Here is a 22623-nt window from a genome sequence, read left to right as displayed (position 1 = left end):
GAAGTTTTAAAGAAGAGATTGGACAAGCATTTGACTGAAATGGTATATAGGGTTTCCTACCTCAGCAGGGGATTGGACCCTTCCAAGTCTGTTATTCTATTCCAGTGTTTCTCAACCTTGGTAGCTTGAAGATGGGTGGACTTCAACTCCCAGAATCCCCCAGCCAGCAGCGTTGGCTGGTGGATTCTGGGAGTTGAAGTCCACCCATCTTCAAGCTTCCAAGGTTGAGAAACACTGTTCTATTCTATTCTGTTCTGTTCTGAGAGAGATCACATCTCTTAGCGACTGAAATTCCAGTCCTAATTGTGGTCATAAGTCGAAGACTATCTGTACTGCTTCTACAGTAGAGTTGCCAATTGTTGTTAAGCTTTGTTTCTAATGCATTTGTCTGCTGGTCTTCCTTAGTTTCTGCAAAGGAAGGACGCTTCACTCAGTAGTCAGGGATCCCAAAACACCTCTGGATATCAACAAGACCAGGCAGATAGCTCAGGAGATTATTAAGGTAAGAAGGACTTTGCAGAGGGGTTTGCGTTGAATGTCTTCTGAAGAAGGCAGCTGCCCTACCTAGGCTTCATTCTGGTGGAGGAGAGCAATTTCACTGTGCTGGACTCTGGTTGTAAAAGAGTCTCTGGGTTTTATTTCGATACATTAAAAAGTTTATTATTTTTCCTATTGCTTTCTCCTTTCACACCGTGTTCATTCAAGACAGCTTTCCCCAACCTTAGCCATTTTAAGATGTGTAATGAATACAGTGCTGGCAGGGGTATTCTGGGAGTTGAAGTCCACACATCTTAAAATGGTTAAGGTTGGAAAACACTAATTTAAGGATACCTTCTCTCCCTTGAATCTCCTCAGCAGAAACATAACTGTGATCCAAGCCATAAGACTTATTCATATTGGCCTCAAACCAGGGGTGAAATGCTCCCGGTTCGGACCGAATCGCCTGATCCGGTAGCGATGGAGGTGGATGGTTCGGAGAACCGGTAGCAAAAATCCCTGCCCCCCACCCCCATGCCCAGCTGAGCCGTGCGATCATCAGAAGCTTTTTTTCTTTTAAATGCCTCTGACGATCCAAGCTGAGTTGCCTGATTGGCAGAGGATTTTTTTCTTTTAAAAGCCTCTGACGATCCAAGCTGAGTTGCCTGATTGGCAGAGGATTTTTTTCTTTTAAAAGCCTCTGACGATCCAAGCTGAGTTGCCTGATTGGCAGAGGCGTTTAAAAGAAAAAAAAGTCTCTGACAATCAGGCAACTCAGCTGGGATCGTCAGAGGCTTTTGAAAGCATTTTTTACAACCTCTTTGGCCGAAGAGGTTGTAGAAAAAATGGTTTTAAAGGTTAAAAAAAAGAAAAATGGCCACGCCCACCCAGTCACATTACCCCCACCCCCACCCTCACCAAGCCACACCCACAGAACCGGTAGTAACAAATTTTAGATTTCATCACTGCCTCAAACCTAGAACCATGATTCTTGGCTGTGGCGAGGTCTTAAAATAACGTGAATCACAGGCCTGCTGCTGCTAGGGACCTTTCAAAACAAGCAGCCATTGCATCATTGTTTGGGTGTTTCCACACTGTGCTAACCTATTATCATTTAACCATGTTTTAGTTAATTACAATACTGAATTCACACACACAGCCATTAACTGTGTTATAAAGTGGCTAACTTCATACAATTTGCTAAGTAACAGTCAAACAACACCCCCTAGGGAACATAAATCAGGCAATTGAGTGGATTTTGAATGAAGACTGAAGCAAGATCAAAATAATTATACATTTTTCTGTTTATCGTTGAAACAAGATAGAAACAACGGTATATATATTTCTGTTTAACATTCTTTCTCCCATTCACACACACATATATATGATTATTTTTTCCTCCCAGGGCATGGGGTACCTTCATGCAAAAGGGATCGTGCACAAAGATCTCAAATCCAAGAACATTTTCTATGAAAATGGGAAAGTCGTGATCACTGACTTTGGCTTGTTTGGAATTTCTGGAGTGGTTCAAGAAGGAAGGTAGGTTTCCCATGATTGTAGTTCTGGCTAGTTTCTCTTAGCCGTCAGGTTCAAAATCTACACCTCTGATATAGCTGTGGAATCTAGAATCCATCCAAAGAAGTATAGGTAATCCCTGACTGCTTGCTTAATGGCTGTTTAAAGTTACAATGGACCCCCCAGAAAGGAACATATGGCTTGGATTTAAGGTTCTGATGTCCATACACACCAGGGGTGAAATGGTTCCGGTTCGGACTGGATCAGGCGATCTGGTAGCGATCGTCGTGGTTGGTTCGGTGATCTGGTAGCGATGGTGGAGCAAAGCTCCGCCCACCCGCCCGGGTGTCGTTATTTCCTGGTTTTAACCAGGAAGTAATGTGTTTTTTACCTGCATTTCTTTTGAATTCATAACATCTGTACTTTTATTTTTGCAAGCCGCCCAGAGTTATTTGGAATTGGGCAGCCTCTAAATCAGTGGTTTTCAATTCCATCAACTTTGTCCACCAATGTGTGGACTTCAACTCCCAGAATTCCCCAGGCAGCATGCCTATATTTACATGGTTGGATATGTAGCTATTGGCATGGGGCTTCCTCTTGGTTTAAGGTTTATTTTTTAAAAATTGATACTGATCTTCAGTGCCTCAATCATTTATGATTAGGAAATAATTTCAAGTCCTGTATGGACTTGACTTAGCTTTTCATAGGGAAAGATTTGCAAATTCAGGTTTTGATATCCATAGATGAGATGGAAATAAAACTAGGGATCTTCTCTCCGTAATGATGGCTCTCCATCTAACCAGAATAGAACTGGAAGGCACCCTGGAGGACTTCTAGTGACTAGCCCAAGCAGGAGACCCTATACCACTGATGGCTAATCTTTGCCGGACCAAGTGCCTAAAGCATGCGTGTACCCGCAAAATGCAATGCGCGTGCGGCCCACACACATGTGCCCCCTGTGCATGCCCCCTGCCTCCATATGGCCCCCCACATGCACCGGCCCCATACATGCGTGCGCGACCCTCACATACTCCCTGTGCCCCACATGTGAGTGCAGCTCCCGCATGCGCTTTGCCCCCTTGTGCATGCGCGCCCTGCCCCCGCGTGCACCCCGGGCATGCACAGCAGAGACCCAAAGACCAGCTGGCCAGCAGGAGGCGCACATGCATGTGTGGCAAAGCTGAGCTGGGGCGATGGCTCACGTGCCCACAGAGAGGGCGCTGCGTGCCACCTCTGACATAGGTTTACCATCATGGCCCTATTGTCAGGTTTCGATGTCGTCTCAAATAAATTGCATTTTCCAAATGAATAGTCTTTGATGAAATCTTTCATTTATTAAGCACGACAATCTGTCCCCGATTATGTCGAAGCCAACACTGATTTCCTGACCCCAAACCTTCCCTTTCCGTTCCCCAATTCTCTGCGTCTCATTGGCCATCTTCCAAATCACTCTCCCCATATCTACTACTTCAGCTCCCAGGAATGTCCCCCCTCCCAACCCATCTCCTAGGGGATATTATCTTCAGGGAAAATAAGTAGGTGAGAAGTCAAGTGTCCTCTTGCCAGCTGCCCCCTCTTCTCCTCCTTATGTCAGCACTGGAACGAATGTAGTTTGAAGTGCTGACACCTATACCATTTCAGACAAGTGGCTCCAGTCTCTTCTTGAAAGCTTCCAGTGATGGAACACCCATCATTTCTGAAGGGAAACTGTCCCACTGGTTAATTGTCCTCCCTGTTAGGATGGGTCTCCTTAGTTCCAGGTTGCTTCTCTCTTTGATTAGTTTCCATCCATTGTTTTCTTGTCTTGCCTTCTGATGCTTTGAGAAATAAGTTGACCTCCCTCTTCTTTGTGGCAACCTCCCAAATACTGGAATCCTGCTATCATGTCATATCATATCATCATATCATGTGTGCTATCCTATAATCTAATAGAAATTCCCCAGTGCTTTTTTCATTCACCTGGATTTAAATCTCACTTTTGCTGATTTCAAATCTACAGCCTGGTTCTTATGTTGGAAACTTTCATAACGATATGACGAAAGTCTTGTTCTTACATTTTATTTATTTGATGTATTTGGTTAGTTTGTTACTGGAAAGCCGTTTCTTTCCCACAGAAATAAAATGCTGATAAACTTGTGTGACATGCAACGAGTCATATATTTCAACTTTCTTATGAGATGCAGCTCACTTTAGAACTTGCTTTTGACTTTTCACCCGATTGCCACAACCACGTAGTAATTCTAGGAAGCCAATGACCACATTTTTCCTGGACTGTTGGTTTCCAGGCTTGTAGCTGAGAAAGAAGAAGATATACTTGTTCTTTATCACTTATTTTGCTTGAAAACAGCCTTCTGCACTTGGAGACTCATAATTTGAACCAACTGCCTGAAGTGCCACTGAATCAGTACAAAGACTGTTAAGCCTCCATTTTGAACCCTCTCATTGAATTCAAGTTGAATTCAGTTCACACCCTTCAAGTTGTAGATCTAAGTAAAGAAGGATGAAGTTGCTATCGAAGTGCATAAGTGTAAGTGAAACATGCTTCATTTTCTTTAAAGGTATAAGGTAAAGGTTCCCCTTGCAGATACGTGCTAGTTGTTCCCAACTCTAAGGGGCGGTGCTCATCTCCATTTCAAAGCCGAAGTGCCAGCGCTGTCCAAAGACGTCTCCGTGGTCATGTGGCCAGCATGACTAAACGCCAAAGGCGCATGGAACACTGTTACCTTCCCACCAAAGATGGTCCCTATTTTTCTACTTGCATTTTTTACGTGTTTTCGAACTGCTAGGTCCCTAGAAGCTGGGCCAAGTAACGGGAGCTCAACCCGTTACGCGGCGCTAGGGTTTCGAACCGCTGAACTGCCGACCTTTCGATCGACAAGCTCAGTGTCTTAGCCACTGAGCCACCGCACCCCTCTAATTTTCTTTGCAGGGCTTAAATTCACTATCAAGATAATTTTTTAAAGACTTGGAATTCAAGCAGAGAGCCATATTTCAGGAACGGTAGAGGCTACACAGGGTTAATGTTTACTGCTGTTGCCTCCAAATTCAGGCACCAGAGTTTGACTTGATAAGAACATGATCCCCGAATTAGAGAGGGCCATATAGGGCCAAATTATTTAATATGTTTTAAATTGTTTTTAAATTTTATGGATTTACGTATTTTATTGTGGCTGTGCACCGCCCTGAGTCCCTCAGGAGAAGGGCGGTATAAAAATTTAAATAATAAATAAATAAATAAAGAGAGAGAGAGAGAGAGACATGCTTTAAACCAGGGGTCTCCAAACTTGGGAACTTTAAGACTTGTGGACTTCAACTCCCAGAATTCCCCATGCTGGCTGGGGAATTCTGGGAATTGAAGTCCACAAGTCTTAAAGTTCCCAAGTTTGGAGACCCTTGCTTTAACCTTTGCAAAGGGGCTTCTTTGCCCACCTGTAAATACAAATCACCAAGTCATTCGGGCAAAGCAAAACACCTTTATTAAAGGGGGGGAGGGGTCAAGTCTTTTTACAGGGTACAGAAACAAATGATACGTACATTCAATATATGTGATACGTCAGTAAGCAAACGATCAAACAGTAAAAGACATGAATTGCATGTGAAGCTTGAACAATAGAAAAGACTGATCCTAGATAACATTCCACAAGTGACAAGTTTACGGGTCACATTAACTCTGTCCCAGATAGATTTGATATCTTTCTTGAAAGTATTCAAGGACTTTCCAAATAAGCTGTCTATTGTGTAGTAGTTGCTGAAAAAGCAAGTTCTCGCATACCAAAGAAATGGCCTTGCCTAAGAAGGGGAAAATGTGCTTTCTTAAATTTGAAAAAAAGAGGCCCAAACTGCCATTGTTAAAATAGCTAATATCACCTTTTAAAACGTTAATAACAAAGCCTTAAATTTGAGGCAACAGGATCTAGGAAACAAAAGTTGGAATATTGTCCAGTCTTTCCATTCGATGGACTTTAACAGAATAGCAGAGCTGGAAGGGACCTTGGAGGTCTTCTAGTCCAACCCTCTCCTCAGACAGCAAACCCTATGCCCATGATGGCAAACCTATGGCACGTGTGCCACAGGTGGCACACAGAGCCCTCTCTGCGGGCACGTGAGCTGTCGCCCAGCTCAGCTCCACCCCGCATGCACGCTTGCCTCCTGCCGGCCAGCTAATTCTTGGGTCTCTGCCGCGCATGCAATGGGGGGTGGGGCACATGGGAGACATGCGCGTGTATGCCCACGGAGTCATGTGTGCATGCGCGGGGGCGGGAGCAATGGGGGGTGCGATGCACCTCCCCCCGCAGCCCATTTTGGGCCTAGCAGGCCTCCCTGCAGCCTCCTGGGACCAAAAACGGGCCACGGGGGAGCGTGTGCATACATGGGGGAGCCCGGGGGGAATCATGTGCGCATGCTCTGCTCTAATGGCATCACTACAAATGAGGGTAGAGCATGAGGAGAGCCTTCTCTGTGGTGGCACCTACCCTTTGGAACAATCTACCCCCAGAGATACGAGTGATCTCCGACCTCTGGACCTTTCGTCGGGCCCTAAAAACTCATCTCTTTCAGTTAGCCGGTCTCTCTTGATTTTATGATTTTATGGTTGGTTTTAAATTTTGATATGGATTTTAAATTGATAAATTTTAAACTATGGGCCAAATTTAATTATTTTAAATCTATTTTTAATCGTACTTATGTATAAATGTTTTTATTTTGGCTGTTCACCGCCCTGAGTCCGAAAGGAGAAGGGCAGTATAGAAATTCGAATAATAAATAAATAAATAAATAAATGTGCGGGGTGCGGGGGGGGTCACATGCGCATTGCATTATGGGTGCAGGCCAGTGGTGGGTTCCTCCCGGTTCGGTCCGGTTCGGCAGAGCCGGTAGTGGTGACGATATGACGTCACCGAACCAGTTCTCCCCCCCCGCCCTCCCCCCCCGTTATTCTTACCTTTTATCTGGTCCCACCCCCAATCTATTGCTGCCTCCTGAGTCCCAGCTGATGACTAGAGGGAAAAAAACTGTTTAAACTCTTGCCGCGGGGCTTCAAAGGGCCGTCCTACAGCTGATCAGTGTTAAAAGCAAACAAATGAGTCGGGTCGTAAGTGCGAGGACCTTCCAGAAATGACTCTGACCAGCTAGCCACGCCCACCTAGTCACATGACCTCCAAGCCACACCCACAAAATAAGCCACGCCCACAGAACCGGTAGTAAAAAAATTTAGAACCCACCCCAGGTGCAGGCACGCACACACGCGCTGTTGCACACTCACACGCACACTTTCGGCACGCAACGACAAAAAGGTTCGCCATCACTGCCCTATGCCCTTTCAGACAAATGGTTGTCCAGTCTCTTCTTAAAAACCTCCAGTGTTGGAGCACCTTCTGGAGTCAAGTCATTCCACTGATTAATTGTTCTCACTGTCAGGAAGATTTCTCCTTAGTTCTAGATTGGTTCTCTTCATGATTAATTTCCATCCGTTGCTTTTTGTCCTGCCTTCAGGTGGTTTGGAAAATAGGCTGATTGCTATCATGTCGCCCCTTTAAGATGTGTGGCTGGTTGGAGAATTCTGGGAGTTGAAGTCCACACAACTTAAAGCTGTTGAAGTTGAGAAGCATTGTAGTGAAGAATCATTTGTTGATGGAGCAATTACATACTTGGGAATCAGAGTCTTGATGGATTTGGTTCAGGTCCACCTGAATTTATCCAGCCCTTACCGGCAGCCCAGTCCTGTTTTAATCTCCTTCTTTCTGACATCAGGCGTGAAAATGAACTGAAGCTGCACCATGATTGGCTGTGCTACCTGGCTCCCGAGATTGTGCGCGAGATGGCTCCCGGGAAAGGTGAAGATAAACTGCCTTTCTCCAAAGCTGCGGATGTCTATGCTTTTGGGTAAGAACGAGGAAAGGTCATAGCAGGTGCTTCTTGTCAAGGTCAGCCAAAATATCCTGTCTTTCTGGAAAAAAAGAGAGACATCTGGAAAAAGCTAAGCAGGTCTGGAATTGGTTAGCGCCTGGATGGGAGACAATCTGAAAGCCCCATATAGCCCATGTTTTAACTTGGCTAGGGAATGTTGAGAAAGACACAGCCAGTCAGTGCCTTGATGGCACCCCATATCATACACTGGAAAAATCATAATGTGTTGCACACCATCATGAATTCTAACCACTATGCCACCAGGTGCCACCAGGTGGCGCAGTAGTTAGAAATGCAGTATTGCAGGCAAACTCTGCCATCTATCAGGAGTTCGATCCTGACCAGCTCAAGGTTTTAAATTTTAAATTTTAAATTTGGTTTTAATTTACTGGGGTTTTAAAATGTCTCAGCCAAATTTATTTAATTAGTTTTATCTCTATTTTAAATTTTGTATCTACATGTTTTATTTTATGGCTGTTCACCGCCCTGAGTCCTTCGGGAGTAGGGCGGTATACAAATTTAATAAAATAAAATAAAAATAAAATAAAGGTTGACTCAGCCTTCCATCCTTCCAAGGTCAGTAAAATGAAGACCCAGATTGTTGGGGGCAATATGCTGACTCTGTAAACCGCTTAGGGAGTGCTGCAAAGCACTGTGAATCGGTATAAGAGTCTAAGTGCTATTGCTATTGTAGAGCAGGAAAACTCCCCCCCCCCCCAAATAATCCATGTACTGCTAATACTCTCATTGTCAGGACTTTAACTGGGTGTAATAGTACATCATAGGGCAACACTTTTTGAACCAAGTAGCTAAGTGAGCTAAATTACAGAATGCGTGCAAAAGATGAGGACTCATGTTCCCCGAGGAACTGAAATTTGGGGAAGCTGTAGCTGCTTCAGTGTGTGAATTGCGGTCACGCGATTCTCACTTTCACTTAGCAGTTCTATGCAATTACGTGTTAAAAACAGTTGAGAAAGGTGCCAACATGTTTTCAAAAATCTAGTGAAATATTTGCATACGTGGGTGTGAGTGTTAACCTGCGTTCACTGATTTTTATATTTTACATTTCGTGAAAATTAATTACATTTCAAAAGCCATGACATTTGAAAATTGCTGTTCTGGGAAATTTCAACACTCTTGTCTCTCTTTTTTTTTTAAAGAAAAATAGTTTTTTCTCTCTAAGCACAGTCCCAATCATAGTACTGGTAGTCCTCAACTTACAACAGTTTGTTTAGGGACCGTTCAAAGTTACAACGGCTCTGAAAAATGTGACTTACGACCATTTTTTGCACTTACGACCTTTACAGCATCTCTAGGATCACGTGATCAAAATTCAGACGCTTGGCAAATGGTTCATTTTTTTTTTTTTTAATTTGATTTATATGCCGCCCTTCTCCGGAGACTCAGGGCGGCTTACAGTGCGTTAAGCAATAGCCTTCATACTTTTGTATATTTTATACAAAGTCAGCTTATTGCCCCCACAAACTGGCTCCTCATTTAACCTACCTTAGAAAGGATGGAAGGCTGAGTCAACCTTGAGCCTGGTAAGATTCGAACCTGCAGAAATTGCAGGCAGCTGTGTTAATTACAGGGTGCATTAAACCACTGTACTACCAAGGCTCTTGGTTTATGTTTACGACCATTACAGTGTCCCAAGGTCTTTGATCACCTTTTGTGACCTTCTGATGAGCAAAGTCAAAGGGGAAGTCCGAGCACTTAACAACCAGGTTACTAACTTATTATCTGCACTGATTCACTTAACAATTATAGAACAGAATAGAATACGTGTACAGCAATCTTCTCTAATTTATGAAAACGTCAAGAGCATGTTGTCACAATACTGGTTTCCAAGTTTGCCTCCAGCTTTGCAACATCCAAAAACAGCCAGCATGACATTGGAACGCCAGCGGAAAAGCAGTGTTTTGCAACAGCTTGTGTCACCTTCAGGATTCTATCAGCCCCAAAATTTAAAAAGATAACATTCATCTGGGTTGGCCTGGCATTTGATTTATTTAAACCCCATCTTTTATACAGAAGTTCAAGTGTTCACTCCAGTGGTGGGATTCAAATTTTTTTTACTACCCGTTCTGTGGGTGTGGCTTGGTGGGCGTGGCATGGTTTGGTGGGCGTGGCTTGGTGGGCATGGCAGGGGAAGGCTACTGTAAAATCTTGATTCCCTCCCTACTCCAGGGGAAGGTTACTGCAAAATCCCCATTTCCTCCCAATCAGCTGGGACTTGGGAGGCAAAGAATAGATGGGGGCGGGGCCAGTCAGAGGTGGTGTTTACCGGTTCTCCAAATTACTCAAAATTTCTGCTAGAGGTGGGTTTCAGCAGGTTCTGACCAGTTCTGGAGAACCGGTAGCAAAAATTTTGAGTACTTCGGAGAACCGGTAGTAAAAATTCTGACTGACCCCGCCCCATCTATTCTCTGCCTCCCAAGTCCCAGCTGATCAGGAGGAAATGGGGATTTTGCAGTAACCTTCTCCTGGAGTGGGGAGGGAATGGAGATTTTACAGTATCCTTCCCCTGCCACGCCCACTATGCTAAGCCCACCAAGCCACGCCCACAGAACCGGTAGTAAAAAAAATTTGAAACCCACCACTGGCTGAAACCCACCTCTGATTCACTCCTATCTTCCAGCTAGAACATGCTGCTTCATGTGGCAGTCTGTTCCACTGGCTGATTTTAAAAGAGAATGAATGAATGAATGAATGAATGCCTATTTGGTGACATGACTTGTCAACATTGCAGACCTTCAACTTGGAACTGCTTTGCTTTTCAGGACCGTGTGGTACGAGCTCCAGGCCAGAGAATGGCCCTTTCAGAGCCAGCCAGCGGAGGCCTTGATTTGGCAGATCGGAAGCGGTGAAGGAATGAAGCACGTCCTGCAAGCGAGTAGCCTGGGGAAAGAAGTCGGGGTAGGTAGATATGACCAAACCTCAACGCCATGGAGTCCAAGAGTTTGATCCAGGAATCTTGGATCTAGGTGCTGCCGGGGCAACAGAGAGGAAGGATACGCTTCCCATTCATGTGTTTTGCCCTTGTCTCATGGATAAGGTGGGGCTTGAATTTAAGTTCTCAATCCTCCCAGGAGCCTTGGGCACCCAAGTATGCCTACTTTTTATTAATTTGGATTATATCTCGCTTTTCATTTAAGAGCGCCATTCAAGGTGGCACACATTGTATTCTAACCCCATTGTATTCTAATGAATTAATTCATTCTCAGCTTAGTACAAATCAATTCCAAAACATTCTTCATAAACAATCCTTCAGCCTTATCACCAACCTTTGTCTTCTTTGGCACCCTGCCAAAGGCTTTTCTTGGCAAAACCCCATGAAATTCAAAAGCAAGAGATGCCGACAAGAAACAAATGTAGCAACGTTGCTTTCCTACAAAGATCCCAAGAGCCGTTTTTAAGCCTTCTGGGAGGAGCCAATCATCTCCTGGCCTTACTCCCGAGTCGTCCTTTTTGCTTTAGCTGCTCTTGCCTTCTGGCAATTTTGCGCATGCATGCATTAGGAACAGGCTCCTCCTGTTCCTCTGCCTCTCTGCTGTCCGACTCTGGAGGCTCCGGAGTCCGCGCATCACTCCCAGATGGCCCTGGCCCCATTTCTGCCTCCGACGCAGAACCCTCATCCAGGCCTTCCCCAGACTCCAGAACTGGCCCATTGTCCTCCCCAAACTCCTCACTGTCCGACTCCGCTGCCAGCTCCGCAGGCTGCTGGCGGACCACAACAGCTTTCTTCGAGCCTCTGGGAGGGCGAAAACAGCCTCCTCCGGGCTCCGGACTTCCAGAACTTCTGGGAGGCCCATTTTTTGCCCTCCCAGAGACTCTGTGCGGGCACTGCACTTACCTGGCATCCAAAACAGGCCACGTGGAGACTCCTGGAAGGGGAGGAGTGGGATGGGAGGGGCCACCCAGTCCTTGCAACTACTGATTCGGTGAACCAGATGTAAAATTAGCATCCAATTCGCCCAAACCGGTCTGAACCAGCTGAATCCGACTCCTGGCAATACAGGTAGTCCTCACTTAAATGATCAGTCACTTAGCAACCAGTGAAAGTTACCACAGACCCCTTCCCCCAAAGTATTTATGACCCAGTTCCGGAGTTCCCACAGTGGCACTGCCCCACAGTCACCTGACTTACATTTCAGGTGTTTGGCAACTGGCTCGCCATTATGACCAGTTGCCGTATTCTGCAGTCAGGTGATGCGATTAAGACTTTTTTTTTTTTTTGCCAGAAAGGGTGCATTGACTTGCTTAACAACTGCCATGTTCAGTTAATCATTGTGTTTGTTTTATGACTGCTGTACTCACTTAATGGCTGCTGCTGCAAAAAAAAAAAAAACAACCCTAAATTCAGATCAGTCGTGTAGGTGCCTCAATTGACAACCATCATGACTTACAAAAAAAATGCCAGGCTCCATAAATTGAGGACTAGCCGTAGGTTCTCCTTTTTCACCCCACCCATTTTCCCAGGATAGTGACTTCCCCTGCCTGATACCTGAACCTCCCCTTCCCCTTGGGTGGCTCATGTCAATTTACTAACCACCTGCAGCAGATGACAGATTATACAAGAGATGCAAGAAGAGATACAATATGCTTGATACCTGTGCAATTGGGGGCCCTGTTTTCTGTATCCAATTAATCAGAATAACAGAGTTGGAAGGGACCTTGGAGGTCTTCTAGTCCAACCCCCTGCTCAAGCAGGAAACTGTTGTGGTCTGCCAGCAGCCTGCGGAGCTGGCAGCCGAGTCGGACAGTGAGGAGGCTGGGGAGGAACATGGGCCAGTCCTAGGGGAAGGCTCAGACGAGGACTCTGCATCGGAGGCAGAGATGGGGCCAGGGCCATCTGGGAGTTATGCGCAGACTCCGGAAGCTCCAGAGTCGGATATCAGAGTGGCAGAGGAACAGGAGAAGCCTGTTCCTAGTGCATGCATGTGAAGAGCTGCCAGAAAGCAAGAGCAGCTAAAGCAAAAGGGATGACTTGGGAGTAAGGCCAAGAGATGATTGGCCCCTCCCATAAGGCTTGAAAGAGGAGCAAAGGCACGTGGGCCCTTTGCAGGAAAGCAACATTGTTAATTCTGTTCCCAGTCAGCATCTGTGTTTATTTCTGGACTCCATGTGGCTTTGCCAAGTAGGTGTTTGGCAGAGTGTCAGGGGACATAAAGGTTGGTGATTATCCCGAAGGACTTCTCCCGAAGGACTTTTTGCAACTAATTGGGACTCAGCTGTGAATGAACAGAATTCACAGCTGTTGCAATAAAAGAGGTTTTTGGGATGACTTGGGTGTTTTAATGACTCAGGAAGCCTAGGTCACAACAGAAGCCCTATACCGGGAGTGTCAAACTCAAGGCGTGCAGACCGGATCCAGCCCACGGGGTGCTTAGATCTGGCCCATGAGGCCACACTGGAAACACCGAAGGACTGGCCCACGGTGCCTCTGCCTGCTCAATGTCACTCGCACCCCTCCCAAACTCTGTTTTTGGCTGCAAAGGCCTTCTGCAGTGCTCTGCCAGCAAAAATGGAGGTCGGGAGAGCCGCGCATAGCACTCCCGAGCTCCGTTTTCACTGGCAGAGCACGGCAGGAGGCCTTTTCAGCCAAAAACGAAACCTGGGAGGCGTGCCACAACACGAGTGATGTCAAGCTGCCCATGCCCACCCCAGCCACATCCACCCGGCCCCCGAGGTCAAACAGAACACGGATGCGACCCTCAATGCAATCGAGTATGACACCCCTGCCCTATACCATTCCAGACAAGTGGCTTTCTAGTCTCTTCTTCATTAATGCCTGTATTTGTAGACACAACAGAGCTGGAGATCTGCAACTAAATTCAATCTATAAATCTCGAGGTCTAACCTATGGCTTTACAGTTCCTTCCAAGTCAGGCTGGTTAAAAGCAGCTCTTAGAAGTCGCCATCTTCAAACTGACCATCGCCACACAGGATTATAGATGTTGTAGTGCAATTTATTTGGGCAGCTTGCAGTTAACCCAGACTACGTTTTAAAACCTTGTACAGTTTGTGCTCTTCGTAATCGAATGTCTTTCTTTTCCAAGGATGCTGTGGGTTAATTTTTTTTTAAAAAAAAGATTATTGTCATCTTGTAGGAAATCCTCTCGGCGTGTTGGGCTTTTGATGTGGCTGAGCGGCCCAGCTTCACCCTCTTGATGGAAATGCTTGAAAAATTGCCAAAGCTTAACCGGAGGCTTTCTCACCCGGGACACTTCTGGAAATCAGCTGAGTATGTATTGTCTCTCCTTGTCTCGCCTATTTCCAAAAATTGCATTTTATTAGGCTTTTGATTGATGAACAAATGAGAGATGGACCCAGGGCAGCAGGTTTGATAGACATATTTATTATAACGTATCAATTGTGTGTGTTTCCTAAATAAAGTGGCTATTTAATAAAATGGAACTTCTTTAAACAAATCATAATATCATCCAACATTAAATTTGCCTCCTCTGTTCTCCTCCCACCACACTTTTTCTTTCACTTTCATTTGTTCTCAGAGTGAATATGACTGTGCCAAGACAATTTTTTTCCAAGGAGTCTTGTGCTGTTTAAAAAGTAATTTTTTAATACCTGAAGCTAGGTGGTTGAATGGTTGACAGGCAGGCAGGAAGAAAGGGAGAGAGGGGGAGAGGGATAGAGGAGGAAGGACATGGGAGAAGGAAGGAAGGAAGGAAGGAAGGAAGGAAGGAAGGAAGGAAGGAAGGAAGGAAGGAAGGAAGGAAGGAAGGAAGGGAGGGAGAGAGAGAGAGAAAAAAAGAGAGAGATGGAAGGGTGGAGAGAGAAAAAGAGAGAGAAGGAAGGAAGGCAGGAAAGGAGAGAGAGAAAAAAGAGAAGGAAGGAGGGAGAGAGAAAAAGAGAGAGAAGGAAGGAAGGCAGGAAAGGAGAGAGAGAAAAAAGAGAAGGAAGGAGGGAGAGAGAAAAAGAAAGAGAATGAAGGCAGGAAAGGAGAGAGAGAAAAAGAGAGAAGGAAGGAAGGAAAGGAAGGAAGGAAGGAAGGAAGGAAGGAGGGACATGGAAGAAGGGAGGAAGGCTGTCTGACTAGGGAATTCTGGGAGTTGAAGTCCATGTATTGTAAAGTTGCAAAGATTGGGAATCACTGCCTAACAGTCTTATGTACAATGCACATAAAAGAACAACCAGAGCTTCGGCTGCCATCTTGACTTTTGAGACATCCCTGAAGCTTAGACAGAAGCCCTCCTAGCCAAAACGCAGGCAGCCATATCCGTCTTACAGGTAGTCCTCGATCTGCTACCATTTGTTTAGTAAGTTGCAACGACACTGAAAAAAAGTGACAATCAGTCCTCGCACTTACAACCGTTGCAGCATCCCTATGGTCCTGTGATTGCCATTTGCAACCTTCCCAGCCAGCTTCTGACAAGCAGAGTCCATTGGGGAAGCTGGATTCGCTTAATGCCTGCCTGATTCACTTAACAACTGCAGAATTTTGTCAAGTCAAAAGCAGTTGTAAAATCGGGTGCAACTCGTTTAACAACTGCTTTGCTTAACAATAGAAATTCTGGTCCCAGAACTTGTGATTGTAAGTCGAGAACTACCTGTAATCCCCTTTTCTCATGCTGCTAACCAATATTGTGGCATCTGATGAAATGTGAGAAACATGCATCTCACCCCCCCCCAAAATATCTTCCCTGCACCATTGAAACATTATTCTTGCTTCTGAACTTCCCATCATCTCAAATGGCGATCCATTTAAGAATCACAGCAAAAAAATAAAAGTCACAAAATCAGGCACAGTCATGTGGTGACCCACTTAATGACTGACATGTTTTATGATGGTAATTCTGGACTCAATTATAGTAAGGCGAAGGACTACCTGTCCTCTTTTCATTTTCAGGATCTTTCATAGAATCCTAAGATCTAGTTATGTTAATCACTTCGGAAGAAACCTAGGAGTTCTTTTTCCCCCCAAGAATTTTATTAATAATTTCATAAATGTATTAATTTCACAAGATAAACGGAAAATAACCGTAAAGATAAGAGGAAAGTGGGTGGGGAAAGGAGAAAAAAAGGAGAAAGAGAAGTGTAGGGCAAAGAGGCAGAGGGGAAAAAGGCATTAACTTTCAACTTTTTTCAGCACAGTCAAGTACAAAAGAGTTTGTACTTGGAGTTCTTTCCCAGAGCAAAAAAAAAAAAAAACACAAAACAACAACCCTCAGACCATCCAAGGCCCCCATTTCTGTGGGATCAGTTCCACTGGTGGTATTCAGCCTCTGGTGAATATTCTGTGAACCGGTAGCAGAGATAGCGGGTGGGCCTGCCTACCTGCCCTGGCGTAAAGACGTCCTGTTTAGCCACATTTTCGAGGGTGGGCACATGCGTGGAAGGCGCACACACAAAGCACATGCGCAAAAGGCCAAGCACGTGTGTGGAAGGTGCACACACACACGACGAACCAGTGGTAAGAATATGATTAGCTCAGTTGTCCCCAAAGGTGCTTTTTTCATGAGGCAACTGGACTTTCTGGTTTTTCTTTGAAGACGTCTCGCTTCTCCTCCAAGAAGCTTCTTCAGCTCTGACTGGATGGTGGGGAAATCAATCAGAGCCACTTCAGCTTCTTGGAGGAGAAGTGGAACGTCTTCAAAGAAAAACCAGAAAGTCCAGTTGCCTCATGAAAAAAACACCTTTGGGACAACCATGACCTGGATGATTGAGAAGCTCCATAGACCAGGGGTCTCCAACCTTGGCAACTTTAAGCCTGGAGGACTTCAACTCCCAGAATTCCCCAGCCAGCAAAGCTGGCTGGGGAATTCTGAGAGTTGAAGTCCGCCAGGCTTAAAGTTGCCAAGGTTGGAGACCCCTGCCATAGACGATGGAGTTCAGTTAGGAAAATGAGCTCTGAAGGGCCAAACACACAAATCTCTTCCCCCCTCCCCGTGCTTCTGACCTTCGAACCTTTTTTTGACTGTGAACTAACTCTCTTCCCTTTTTGTGTGTCTTCCTTCTACTTTCTCTCTTACAGGTTGTAGCTCCTGGCGCAATAGCTGAATTTCCTCTTGCATGAGCACTTGTGACTAATCCACCCAGCAGCTCGGATCTTGCGTGCACCGTTTCCATTTTTAACCCTTGAGTGCCCGCCCCCCTGGCTCCCTGATGCTGCTAACGGTTCCTTCTTCCGTCCCGCCTCTTTTCTTGGTGTGTGGGCTGCTCATGTGAAGTGACCTGTCTGTTAAGAACTCTTTGCCTCTCTATTAACACTGAACTTAAGAGGGATTTTTTTTCCACTTCTCCACCCATCCGCCCCTTGCTCCTTGGAGCAACTCACCTGCCAGGTTCCTCGTTCCCCCCGCCCTTCCCGTGCTTTCTCTGTCACTCTCTCTTTCTCTGTGTACTCCTATCACCAGCCTGGTCTGCAAGGTGTAAGCAAAACACAAAATGAAAAAAAAAACAAAAAACATTGTGTGCTTGTCTTTTGTAGGCAAGTTTTAAAATAAAGACACGTTGAACTGTAGTGTGCATTTGACTTCCAGCAAGAGAGACATTAAAAAAAACAAAACCAGGGGTTCATTCTTCCATAACAGCTCCAGTGGGGCTAATTAGAAATGTATAAATTTTTATCCCACCCAGCCAGGGGATGAATTAAGACTGAGTCTTTTAAAAAAAACAACAACCCTGAACTGATGAGTAATTGTAATAAGTGCTGAGTTGGCTAATTTTTCATGGTGTCAAAAGTGGTATATCTTTGCATGTTTCAAAGGCGATGGCATCACTTCCGTTGTCTTTTTAGAATATATTGTATACTTTTCCTGTTTATCACTTTACTGTACGTATATTCTGCCTTTCCATAAATGGAAGAAGCGTTAGCGCATGCATGAAAGAGAAAGAAGGAGAAAGAGGATTGTGCTTTGTATTTATTTGTTTATTTATTTGTATTAAAAGCCAGAACATTTTTAAATGGCTGTCCGGTTGAAATGGGAACAATAGTTTCATGGGGTATTTGAACATGAAGTCATTTTACTGATATTACAGTGTAGTCCTATTTATGTTATGCATTGTCCTTGGTGCTCTCTGGGCTTGATTGTTTGCTTGCAGACATTTCGTGACCTGACTAGGTAACATCATCAGTGCTTGTGAGTGTGGGGTTTGGTGCCTTTTTATGTACAATTACTTGTCCTACCGGTGCAGGTTGGGATGTGGTTTTCTCCTTGGTAGTTCCTTGATTAGATCAGGGGCCTCCAACCTTGGCAACTTTAAGACTTGTGGACTTCAACTCCCAAAACTGGCTGAGGAATTCTGGGAGTTGAAGTCCACAAGTCTTAAAGTTGCCAAAGTTGGAGACCCCTGGATTAGACTATTGTTTTTTGCTTGATTGCTTGTGTTGTGTTAATTCTTGCTTATCTGGGTGTTGATTGCTGGAGAGGATGTGTACTGGTCTTTTTGTGTCTTTCTTAATGGTTTTATTGTCTCTTGAATGGTGTGTAAATGTGCTTTATTTCTATGTGTCTGTTGAGGGCTGAACAGGGAGCAAATCCCACACTCACTAATACTGATGATGTTACCTAGTTGGGTTACAAAATATCGGCAATTAACAAGCACATTCAGAGAACATCAAGGACTCCGCAGTTCATTCTGAACTCCCGACTTATCCAAATGCATTTATGTCTGTTTTTAAAATAAGCAACAAATCATGTTTCAACGGTTCCAAATGTTTCAAGCCATGGCATTTTTCCTTTATGGAAATCTCATAGCAGAAAGCAGTGGAGAGATTAATTATTCCTGTTTGGCTAATCACCTGCAGAAGGAATTGAATTGATGATATGATGCCTTAGAGCAGGGGTCACCAACCTTTCGGACTTCAGGGACCACTAAATTCATAACTGTAAATCCCGCAGACCACTAATATGAATTTTTAAAAAGATAAATAGTATTTAGTGCAATATAAAAAATGCAAATAATTTTTCTGCGGACCACCAAAATTTTCTCATGGACCACCAGTTGGTGACCGCTGCATGGGAAACTCTGGGTTTTCCAATTCCAGCTTTTCTTCTGTAAAGGATCTCAAAAGGAAAGGCCTACAGTCCGATAGCTAGAAAGGCCCTGGGTTTCATTCATTGCAAGAGCCTCGGTGGTGCAGCGGACTAACTGCTGTTAAGTGCTATCACTTAGCTGCCAGCTGCCTGCAATTACTGCAAGTTCAAATCTCACCAGGCTCAAGGTTGATTCAGCCTTCCATTCTTTCGAGGTAGGTAAATTGAGGACCCAGATTGTGGGGGCAATAAGCCAGCTTTGTATAGAACAATACCGCTTAGGGGAGGCTGAAAGCCCTAATAAGCAGGTATATACATAAAAGTATGCAGGCTATTGCTATAACGCATTGTAAGCTGCCCTGAGTCTACGGAGAAGGGCAGCATATAAATTGGACTAATAATAAATAATAATAATAATAATAATAATAATTCCACTTAGCCTTCCAAATACCCAGGCTACATTTTTTCATAGACAATAGTGAGCAAAGCATCCGAAGAGAATTACCCAGCTAAATCCAAAATCTTTCTCTGTGTTTATATTTAAATGTGGCCCATAAAAATAACATCCACCACACGATTTCCTTTCATAGTACAGCTAGTCCTTGATTTACAATTGTAAAACAGCCTGGAATTTCCATCACATGTCATGATGCCATGAAGTTATGGAACCCACATAACCAACCTAATTGTATTACATTTCCCTCCCCCCAGGGTCATTAAGTGAATGTGGCAATTATAAACTGAACTCTGCAGTCATTAAGCAAATACTGCAGTCATTAGGTGAACCCATTGTCAGCAATGGGGGCTTTTTGCTGGAAACCCAAAAAACCAAAACCAGCAAAAAAAAGTTGTAAGTGATGTGACTGAGGGGTCCTTGGTGCTCTCTAAACTTGCTTGTTTTCTTGCCGAAGTTTCATTATCCTAACTAGATAACATCATCAGTGCTAGTTGATGTTACCTAGTTAGGGTAATGAACAGGGGTGAAATCCAAAACTTCTCCCTACCGGTTCTGTGGGTGTGGCTTGGTGGGCGTGGCAGGGGAAGGATATTGCAAAATCTCCATTCCCTCCCCATTCCTGGGGGAAGGATATTGCAAAATCTCCATTCCCACCCCACTCCAGGGGAAGGATACTGCAAAATCCCCATTCCCACCCCATTCCAGGGGCCAGCCAGAGGTGGTATTTGCCGGTTCTCCGAACTACTCAAAATTTCCGCTACCAGTTCTGCAGAACCTGTTAGAACCTGCTGGATTTCACCCCTGGTAATGAAACGTCGGCAAGAAAACAAGCAAGCTCAGAGAGCACCAAGGACCCCTCATTTCAACCCTGAGCCCCAAATTTTCTCCTTTATGGCTTATGCGACTGCCGAATGCTGCAAATGGCCATTGATGCAGGCCAGTTACTGAGTACCCAAAATGCAATCACCTGACTGGCAGGTGGGGGGACAGCCATCAGATCTGTGAACCTGTCTTGTCATAGCTTAGAACAGTCTTCTGGGAAAGAGTTCACTTTAGGACCACGGTGGTTGCTTAACGACCTTCCCCCCCAAAAAAGGTAATAAAATTGCAGCAGTGGATGCACCTGTTTTATGACTCGTCACAATGTGTGATAGTTAATTGGTAGGCTCAAATAAGGTTGAGTCCTTTTGTCAAGACCAAAAAGTGCCCCAAGACTCACAAATACTTTAGAGTGGCCCTTCTTGTAGGACAGGGATATGAATGAGGTTCTCTTAGGCTGAAAAAAATATTTTTTAATGAGAAAACGTAATGGGAGAAAATCCCTAGTTGTTCCAAAATATTTGAAGTGCACGCACATTTTATATAGGAGCGCCTCAATGTCTTGCTTTCTGTGTTGGAAATTAGAATCAATTTGTTCATTTGGCATTTCATTTTATAGTAGAAATTAACATGTAACTGTTTTAATTTCCTTTCCTCCCCACTCCCCATTCTCCTCCTCCTTTTCCCCCTTCAGCCTTAACAGTAGCAAAATGGTTATCCGTTTTGAACGATTTGCTCTGGGAGATCTGGAATCCAGTAATCAAAAGATATAGCTTGCTGTGTTTTAATGATCCTTGGCTCCTGGTTTTGGTTTCCCCCCACCCCACTCTGTGCCATTCACACGCCTGGGGAAAAAAAACCTGCCTGCGATCTTAAAACGGAAAGATCTCAAAAGTTACGGAAGGAGAAGATGGCGAGTCCACCCCGCCCAATATGGATGTTTGATGTGTTTGCTTAAGTCAGAGGCTTCCTTTTTGAAATGTTTACATTTGGATGACTTTTTTTTCTTCTGTGTGGATTAACGGTTAATAATAAACATGATAAAAAGGTGTCTTTTTTAAAAAAAAAAACCACCACCACCACCATCAACACCAAGCATTTTCACTAGCACTTTTCTTATTTCAAAATTATTCGGGCACTATTTAACGGTTACAAATCTGGGTTTTGTTGATCAAGAAGCAAAAGTTTAGAATGTTGCCTTGAAAAATGACTTTTTGACAGGTCTTGAGGGACAGCATGGTAGCATCTAAGCCCGGGTGGGGAACTATGGCCCCTTTTATGGCTCGTGGACTTCAACTCCCAGAATTCCTGAGCCGGCTGGCTCAGGAATTCTGGGAGTTGAAGTCCACGAGCCATAAAAGGGGCCATAGTTCCCCACCTCTGACCTAAGCTGTCTGCAGGGCCCAGTTTTACTCCTCCAAGGAGCCTTCCAAGTTTGGAGGGAGGCCTGGAAAATTGCAGGGCCCCTTTCTTCCCAGCCAAGCTGCAGTTTGAAAGCTTTATAATCCTACTGGGTAGACAGGACCTCTGAGCATGTATGTGCATCTCTGAAGCTGCCCAATGGAAAATGAGCATCAAATAGAATAAGATGCCCTAAAAGCAGGTGTGGGCAACTGTGGCCCTTTTACAACCTGTGGACTTCAACTCCCAGAATTCCTGAGAGAGCTTGGCTGTCTCAGGAATTCTGGGAGTTGAAGTCCACAGGTTGTAAAAGGGCCACAGTTGCCCACCCCTGTCCTAAAGTCATCTTACCTGGAGACCTGAGATAGGCTGTGGCTCTGTACCTTTGAAAATCGCCATCAACTTTTATCTTTGTAAAGAAGAATTCCCTCAGATTGTGTTGGGTGTTGGTGACCAGGGGCATTCCAGTCATTATTATTTTTTTACAACAAATTAAAAGCGGCTTACTATCGATTTCCGGAATCTTGTTAAACCACCCAATCCCTATCTTTGTGATCTGCATTCTAAGTTTTTTTTCAGATTTTGTAAACCACCACTTATCGGATGCAGATTGGAAGCAGAGTTTCTCATACACGAGAGGGCAGGAATGGGAAGGGGAGTAAGGTAATTGTGTGTGCATGTGTGTAGTTCTTGCGCACTTCTACACAGCTACCACTCTGTCCCAAGTAATGACTACTTAATCTGAATAGAGAAACCTATGGAATCTAGATTCTGTATTGTTAGACTCTAGATCCCATCATCCTGGGCCTCTTGATAAGAGGGATAACAGTCTGTTCATCCAGGTTTGCAGTAACATGCTTCAATCCTATTCTTAACCATGATCTAAGCCCATGTTTTCCCTGCCCCCCTCGTGAAGGAATGTGGAAGCCCTGTTTATTCAGAACTGCCCTTTTTATGAACACAATAAATATTAAACTAAGTATATTGCCTTTAGATTAATCTGGACCCAACTCTTAGGTCATTGGTGCAATGTTCTTTTCTTTCTCCTTG

At 44.6% G+C, this 22623-nt stretch overlaps 1 protein-coding gene across 2 annotated transcripts in view; it reads left to right on the top strand.

Annotated features, from left to right (window-relative positions):
* Positions 1–21267, top strand: part of KSR1 (kinase suppressor of ras 1) — a 170394-nt gene extending 149127 nt beyond the window's left edge. For both annotated transcript variants that reach the window (XM_060693201.2, XM_060693202.2), the window contains 6 exons: positions 406–502; positions 1883–2016; positions 7741–7872; positions 10680–10815; positions 14010–14143; positions 20867–21267. In XM_060693201.2, the coding sequence (XP_060549184.1) occupies positions 406–502; positions 1883–2016; positions 7741–7872; positions 10680–10815; positions 14010–14143; positions 20867–20945 (712 nt within the window). In that variant the 3' untranslated portion in view covers positions 20946–21267. The remainder of the gene's footprint in view (positions 1–405; positions 503–1882; positions 2017–7740; positions 7873–10679; positions 10816–14009; positions 14144–20866) is intronic.
* The last annotated feature ends 1356 nt before the right edge of the window (positions 21268–22623 follow it).

Source organism: Pantherophis guttatus, chromosome 1 (genome assembly GCF_059756535.1).
Source record: "Pantherophis guttatus breed Tessera chromosome 1, ASM5975653v1, whole genome shotgun sequence".
Taxonomy (NCBI): domain Eukaryota; kingdom Metazoa; phylum Chordata; class Lepidosauria; order Squamata; family Colubridae; genus Pantherophis; species Pantherophis guttatus.
Note: the sequence above shows the minus strand (reverse complement) of the source record. Positions and strands in the feature narration are given on the sequence as shown.